The sequence below is a fragment of the Populus nigra genome, chromosome 4, assembly GCF_951802175.1.
Source record: "Populus nigra chromosome 4, ddPopNigr1.1, whole genome shotgun sequence".
Classification (NCBI taxonomy): domain Eukaryota; kingdom Viridiplantae; phylum Streptophyta; class Magnoliopsida; order Malpighiales; family Salicaceae; genus Populus; species Populus nigra.
Genome location: NC_084855.1, coordinates 13,553,873 through 13,561,591, shown reverse-complemented (window position 1 = coordinate 13,561,591; position 7,719 = coordinate 13,553,873). Strand labels below are relative to the sequence as shown.

At 34.7% G+C, this 7,719-nt stretch overlaps 1 protein-coding gene across 2 annotated transcripts; it reads right to left on the bottom strand.

Moving 5' to 3' along the window:
- Positions 1–3,009: 3,009 nt before the first annotated feature.
- LOC133690988 (rho GTPase-activating protein 3) lies at positions 3,010–6,440 on the bottom strand. Of its 2 annotated transcripts, XM_062111276.1 has the most exons (5): positions 5,862–6,436; positions 4,903–5,023; positions 4,629–4,748; positions 4,113–4,343; positions 3,010–3,729 (listed from the first exon to the last, which is right to left on the bottom strand). In XM_062111276.1, exons 1-5 carry the CDS (start codon positions 6,314–6,316, stop codon positions 3,187–3,189), a joined length of 1,470 nt encoding a protein of 489 aa, XP_061967260.1. In that variant the 5' UTR covers positions 6,317–6,436; the 3' UTR covers positions 3,010–3,186. The 2 variants fall into 2 exon arrangements, with proteins under 2 accessions (XP_061967260.1, XP_061967261.1); XM_062111277.1 differs by lacking the exon at positions 4,629–4,748 and having other exon boundaries at positions 5,862–6,440.
- Between the last annotated feature and the right edge of the window lie 1,279 nt (positions 6,441–7,719).

Sequence of the window (7,719 nt, the reverse complement as noted above, 5' to 3'; positions counted from 1 at the left end):
TTCATTAGCTGCCTTCTCTTTAGTGTCTTTGGTTAAAGATTGAAGGCGTTGCCTATTCTTTGGATGGAATAATTCAGTAACTGGTTCAAACTTTCTAAACAATGACAGGATCCAAGCATGTCATACCGAAGATTTTTATAGAATCTTGGTCTAGAAGTAGTTGATCAGGTGTTGCAATATCAACCGACAATAGGAAAATGTAATGCCCGTTTCGAAATCAGTCAAGATCTTCGCAAAATTCTGTGTCATTGAGATTACTAAAAAAACCTGTGATGCAACAGGCCCTGTGACAATGGGTAGTTCTGAATAATTAGTATAAGTTTACTATAATTAAATGATGATTTGCCATATATAAATTATATAAATAATCTAATAAATATATTTATGGATTAGTAGAATAGGTTAAGGCCCAACAAAAGATCTAGTAAAGATCTGGTTGTATTAAAGCAGAATAATTGCGTCGCTACACAAACTGTCGAATCTTTAAATATAAAAAATCTCGTCGAAATCTCTTGATTTTAGTAGTTTTTATGATTTTTTTTTCCAGATTTCTTACTTATTTTGGATTTTATATTTCTTTTCTTTGTAATTTTTTATTTTTATTTTTTAGTTGAGAGTTATTCATCTATTTAAAGTTTTGTAAACTTTTTAAATAAAAAAACTTTATTATTATTATTTTAGAGAAAATAAACTTGTGAGAATTTAAGGTTTATATTTGCAGCTCTTTTCTCTTATTAAAATATTATATAGTTTTTATTTAATTGTTATTTTTAGTTTTCCGGCTGCATCAAACTATTTGGAGAATTTACGTGTGATATGAAAAACAAATTTAGCAAAAAAAGAAGCGTTTCTTTTTCAATCTACAGCGTTGCAGAAAATGCCAGGAGCAACTATATATACGTACGACCGAGCTCAAGCACAAGGGAGAGCGGTGTTCTTTCCCAATCATATCTTCAGACATATTAAGGATTCTCACCAATTGGGTGGCTTTGGTTACACGATATCGAATCAGCAACTTCCATGGAAGGTAACTGGAAGGTTCTCTCGTTCCAGGACATGTTTCGGAGGAAGTGGATTTTCTAACTGTGGCCAACCAGACTTTCTTGTGTCTTATGTATCTTGCCTTCCTGCTTACTTCAGATCCCCTTTCTTAGGACTAAATTATTATGGATGCCGAACATGTCTCTCCTCCCGAACCTTGACAATTACAGTCACTTGTGTCGCACGCCTTCTTCCGTTTACTTGTATATATATATATATATGGTACTAGACAGAGTGTCCAAGCTAGTTGCGGAATAATTCTATTTTATAAAATTAATATTTAATTAGATGTCAATTTTTCTCAGACATCTCAGAACATGTAAAGAAAAACAACACATAAAGCAATGCCACCATCACTTAAGAGGATAGAATTAAAAGAAATAAAATTCTATATACAGAATGTAAAAAGAAAAAACAATGTTGTTTCTTGAAAAGTATCATCCATGGTCAACTTAGAAAGGTGCTACAGTTTATTGGTATATTAGAAGTAACTAGTTTCTTGGCCGCGCTATACTTGCCCGTTAAATCAGTTTTTATTGAGCTTAAAAGAAATATCTGAGCTATGAGAAATTTTTTAGCAATGTTAAGGGTAAACTTTAAAAACTTTCTAATTAACTTAGATTTTAAATTAAATCATTTAAAAATTATCTTGATGTGATTCAATTAACTTGATGTATCAAAAAATAATATGTATAACAAATAAATAAAAAATTTGACTTCAAAAAAAATTCTAGATGATAATTTTTTAATATTAAAACAATGATATATTAGATTAACTTAGGATTCGCAACTTAACCTTTCAAATCTATAACCTTGATCATGGACTAAATTGAGCTTAATAATTTTTTTTAATTATTTTTTATTATTTATTTAATGATGTGATAATAAGAATAAATGCTTGTGAAATTGAACACCAACTAAATATCAAGGTGTTTCTTTGATACTATAATTAAAAAAAAAAAACCACACACACGTACACTTAAAGGATTCAATTGGAAGAGAAAAATTGAAAGATAAATTAAAAAAAAAAAGAAAAAAAAATTATATGACATTGTTATTAAACCCGACCTAACAAGTCAACTTTAAAGTCTTTCAACCCGACTCACTACCTAGACTGGATTTAAAATTAATCAGCATAAAAGTTGACTCTAAGTGACTCAGTTGATTTGATTGGTCAAAAAACAACCCGAATGATCAGTAAGTATGAGTTGACTTTAAAAAAATTCAAGATAATATTTTATATATATATTGAAACATAAACATATTGGATCAGGGTTTCACAACTTAACTCGCAAAATTCATGATACGGGTCATGGACTCCACCAGGCTTAAAAACTTTACTTTTTAAAACTATTTTTTATTTAATGATACGATAATAAAAACAAATACTTATAAAAACTAAACATCAACTACATACCAAGATGTTTGTTTAAACTAAATTAACCTACTTGAAAGTAAACTAAAATTAATAAATTAAATTAAATAAAAATTCAAAAAGTGTTCATGTGAACAGTGACTGCCATTCAGTTTTTTTTTTTAGTTTTTGCTAATATACATGCTGAAAACCAGAGGGAATTTGGGGTAACGACCTTATTATTCAAACCAAACCACAAGAAAATTGAATTAGCTCATCGTCCTAAATTCTTCTCAGCAGTCTTCCACTCTTCCTGGCCTAACGCGAAGGTACATAGATAGAGAATAATCTGTTTCCAATAAACTATACATTCTGCCTATGCAAATCATTTAATTAGTTACTGATATCTAATATCCGGTGGCATTAGTATCCCGTCCGGTCCTTGAAATCCCATCGCAGTAGATTCAGCAGGCTGTTGATCTCAAAACTGCATGATTTTCCTGAAACAAAACCTCCAATACAGTCATGGGGGGGGGGGGGGGGGGGGGGGCAATGAATCATTACGGTGAGTGTCATCCCTCGAGAGATTATTGTCCATCTAGCTAAAACTGCAGTTAGGGCCTTCAAACAAATTAGAATTTTTTTTATTTTTTATTTTTATGTTTTGTTTTTGGGGTTCCCTGACTATAGAATTAAACAAACGCTGACATCTATTTTATCACAATCTTTAGATCAGCAACCATGAACTGATCAACATATATACGGGTACAGGCCAGAAAGCAACTGATAAATCAAGTCCAAGCTTCTCCGCCTCCTCCCCTGGTATTTACAATTCCAGGATCACGAGTCTTCTTAACTGGTTTACTCAACTGAAACACAGGGTGCCTGCATAGCCTCCTCACCCCTTTGCTAAAACTTAGCCAATCCCCACTATCATTTTCACCTTTACATCCACTGTCTAGGGAGTCCATTTCGTAAAAAGGAGGGCTGCTACTTGAAGCAGATTTAAATTCCTCTTCTCCATCACTTTTTTTCTGGAAGCTCCAATATTTCTCCTCAGCGTTGGATTCTACTCTATTCACAGTGGCAGACCTCGAGAACTTGCCAGTGGTTGGTATCTCAGGTGCACGAGCGTTGAGTGATATTTTACAGGATTCTTTGCTGTTTAAGTTTGAATGACAGTCGCTCTTGTCGCTTGGGGAAGCCGCACATGCTGAGAGCAACCTAAACTTTGCACTGGATTCCTCTCTTTCCCGGAATTTTTTTAAGATCAATGTCTTGAGCAAGTTCATTACTTGCACGGCATGAATCAATGCAGTCAAGGGATCAGCCATCTGCAAGATAAGAAGAGTACATCTTAGTTAATAACTGAAAAATATTAAGCATTTGCAAAAACAAAAAGGAATTTCCTTGTTGGTGGTTACAACCATAATCTCAACTTGTGAAACCCCATACGTCTGTGAGTTCTATTTAAATGTGCATAAAATCAATTAGAATTGATGATTGTCAGATCTAATCAGGAGTCTGATGTCAACATTTTAGCAGAAAATGGAATATTGTCATGTTTAGTAATCATCCAAAAGAAGCAGTTTGCCCATCCCTTTTTGAATTCAAAACCATAGGATTTAGTAACTACAAAGCTAATATACTGCTTAACACGAGGTTAACTATCCAACATCAACCAACTATACACCAACAAAAACAAAAGTCAAATAACCTGCGTCATGTTGGGTGCAAAGACCATAGCAATGTTGCGTACATTCATCTTGTTATACTGTTCATGCTCCACAACATCTGTCATCAAATTGATTGCCCAATCAAGTAGTGCAGCTTCTGTCAGAGGAAGTTGCTTCACAAGTTGAGTGCAGTCATCTTCAGTGTTGCAGTGCATCACCTGTTCTGGCGTGAGAGAATCGAGTACCCCGGAGGGTAGTTCTCTAAACCAAGCCTGCAGATCACCAAAAAGATGCAGCATGCAGTTCAGAAAGGGGGGGTGGGGGGCGGATTTCCAGAGTGACATTTAATCTGCTTAATTATGAAATAAAGTGAAATGCCAAACATGTTGACAACCAGTTGAGAAATGTATGTCGGATCATGTCATGAGGAAGCAGAAGAAACATTAAGGCAGGTAAAACCTTAAAAAAACAGCAGGAAATTGACAACATAGAATTATATTCCTACAGCTGATTTGCCAATCATATTGTCAAACAATGTAAACATGTCATATGCATACCTTTATTAAACCTGCCAAACAATGGACATCAATTCCACGAGGCACTACACCTTTGTTTAGTTGGTTTCTGACATACGCTTCTTGGCTATTATCGGCATTTATACGGAAAATTCCTTCCGCCTTTGATAACACAAGAAAGCACCCAAAGAAATGCCTCAATTTTTTAACAGAACTGATGAACAGCAGTACAGAAACTAGACTAGTTTTTTATAGAGCTGACAAGTAGCGGACTGAAGCTAAATTTCCTTGAATCAAATTAGGAACATAAACATACCTTAAGTCCTCCTTCTACATATAAACGCTTTTGCATCATAAGAAGAATAGTGGGCACACTGTTCCCTTTGTCATCATAGGAACATTGCATTGACCAGGCAGAAACTCCAAATACATTTGCACTAGAAAACAGAGGAATGATGTATCGTGTAAGTCAAGAAGATATCGACTGTTGAATAATCCAAGAAGCAGGACCGGAGAACGATATGAGGAAATTTACAATTCAATGAGCAGAACTGGCGCCGGCAGGTATTACAGTTTCAATAAAACTCTTAAGCAATTCCCCCAGATCCATCATCAAGATCGGCTCAATTAAACCATTCTTCGTATGATTAAAAAGGAAATCACAACTAATCCAGTAGGATCATGCAAGCAGCACCGCATACATTCATACTGCACCCCCACAAAACAGTGCAAGCTAAAAATTGTCTTTGCATATGCATACAAAATAGACCGTCAGAGGGTATTTGTTGGCATTCACTGTATTTGATCACAAGAGAAAGGAAAAGGAAAACCCTTTTCTTCTCCGTTTACTGTCCTCTACTAGGTTGAAATATTGATGAATATTCAGTTACTTTCAAAACTGAACCAGTTATTGAAAAACATCCCCGTGCGAGATGAAAAAATCATGATCAACATTAGTTACATTTTTCACAAGCCAGCCTTAAATGAGCCTAACCTTTTTTTTATAGAACAAGCCCGCACCTCAACCAGGACATCTAATACCCAGGTATAAATCAGGTAGTCAGATTCAATTTCAAATGCCCCATTATCTGGGTCGTTTATTTGACTATAACACCAATGTAACTCCTAAAATATTCAGCAGGCTCATATTATATATGTATATGTATATATATAGAGAGAGAGAGAGAGGTAATCATTTCCTTTCATAATTCCACTCATGATTAATCCAAAAGAGAGAGAGAGAGAGAGAGAGAGAGAGAGAGAGTGAAAATAAACCTGGCGCTAGGGACCTTGCGAGGAACCTCAGGCTCAAGCTCAGTAGGCAAACCGAGGAAGCCATTAAACCTATCAAAAGTCACGTGAGACACGTGCTTAACTTCAGTAGGCCAGCTTATGTCCATTGAAGAAGAAACATCGTCTCTTTCCACACTGCATGTCACCAAAGACTTCCTTAACGCCGTTACGAAAATATCCAAAAATGCAAACTCTTTATTGCTATTTCTGTTTCGACCTCTCTCATTCCCTCCCGTTCCTTCCCTTGACCCAATAAACGGCGTCGATAGCGGGTTTTCAGAAGCATCACTATACAACTCTTCTTCTTCGTCCTCCTCCTCCTCCTCCTCCTCCTCGTACTCACCTTCAGTGTCGTATTGGTGAAAGAAGGGAGTCGGGGGAGGGAAAGAGTTGAACTCGGTGAGTCCGCAAGATTTGGATCGGAAAAGGCGAGTCATTCGGTTGAATGTGTGTTTTGATTTATTTAACAACTGGCGAGCCAGGGAGCGAGAGTGATATAAATGTGAGCAACGTGGAATGGGATTTATTTTATTAATGAAAACAGTGGAGGAGGTTAAGGCTTAATAATTAAGAAGGGAGGGTGGGACTCTTATTATTATTATTATTATTATTATTATTATTAATGGAGTGATAATAAAGAAGGGATTTGGTGAGAAGAGATCAGGAGGGGAAGGGATAGGGTGGGAGGAAGAGATGATGATATGATATGATATGGGTTGGGTTGGGTTGGGTTGGAGTGAAAACTAAAAGACCTTTCGTAGATTTTTTTTTTCCCTCCATGTTTAAGATATATTCCAATCAATTTATTTTAAATTATTTTAAGTTAATTTTTTATTAATATTCTTAATTTAAGGTAATATCCTTACATTTTTTAAAATATTACATTAAAACTAGAATTATAATGCTTTTTTTTTACTTTTTTTTTTCTATGGACGAGTGAAAAGTGGATCTTGACACCGAAGTAAGCAAATGAAAATTAATAGTAGAAAGAGAGAATAGCGGTAGATTTAACAAAGCAAATATTTTTTTTTATAAGAATAAAAATATGATATATTTTATTGAAATAGAATATTATTTACATTAGTTTTAGATTTGCCTTAAGAAAATATCAATCAATAATTATGGAATTATTTTAGGGATTCCTAAACTAAAAAGAAAAAAAAATTATCAATTTCAATATTTATTTTATTTCCTAAACTAAATAGAAAAAAATTATGAAGTAAATTAAATAGGAAATGATAATAACAAAAACATTATTTTTCCCTAGAAATCCTCCAACATAAATAAAACAATATCGTTTTTCAATTATACTATTCATTCAAAAGATCTATGGTATGTAGAATTGCCAGACTAAATCAATTTCTTTGTCATGGTTTTTCTCTACGAGGACAAAGGGCATTAATTGAAGTGTCATTGACATTTAACCAACTGACCTCCGTCGTGATCAAAACACAATCCAATAAGTTAAAAGGAAAGCAGCCGGTCAATTAGTGCTTTTTAGCTGAGGTCAATCAAGTTGGAGCCCCATGAAGAGATGATAAAGATCTAGATAATGGGTAGATTTTAGTTTTTCCGACCCTGACACGCCTCGTAAAAACAAAAACTCGGAAGGGCGTACGTCATGCACCATCTTTGCAGGTAAGCGCATAGAAGAGAAGAAGAGGGAAGATGGATTGATGGCGGGTTAAAAGTAAAAGATTTTATGGTACGATATATCTCAAGCACTGCTGTACAGCATGAATTTCACAATATATATATATATATACATCGTCTGTTTTGTATATTGCCTGGCAATCCCCATAATCCAGTCACATGGAGGTGTTCCTTCCTTGTTCCTTGT

What these genes read in the sequence shown, in the direction of transcription:
- LOC133690988 (XM_062111276.1), bottom strand. Translation starts at nt 6,316, where the DNA reads ATGACTCGCCTTTTCCGATCCAAATCTTGCGGACTCACCGAGTTCAAC. An exon ending in GTTTGGCAGGTTTAATAAAG is followed by an intron (nt 4,344 to 4,628) that starts GTATGCATATGA and finishes GGTGATCTGCAG; the next exon opens with GCTTGGTTTAGAGAACTACC. An exon ending in TTGCACCCAACATGACGCAG is followed by an intron (nt 3,730 to 4,112) that starts GTTATTTGACTT and finishes CTTATCTTGCAG; the next exon opens with ATGGCTGATCCCTTGACTGC.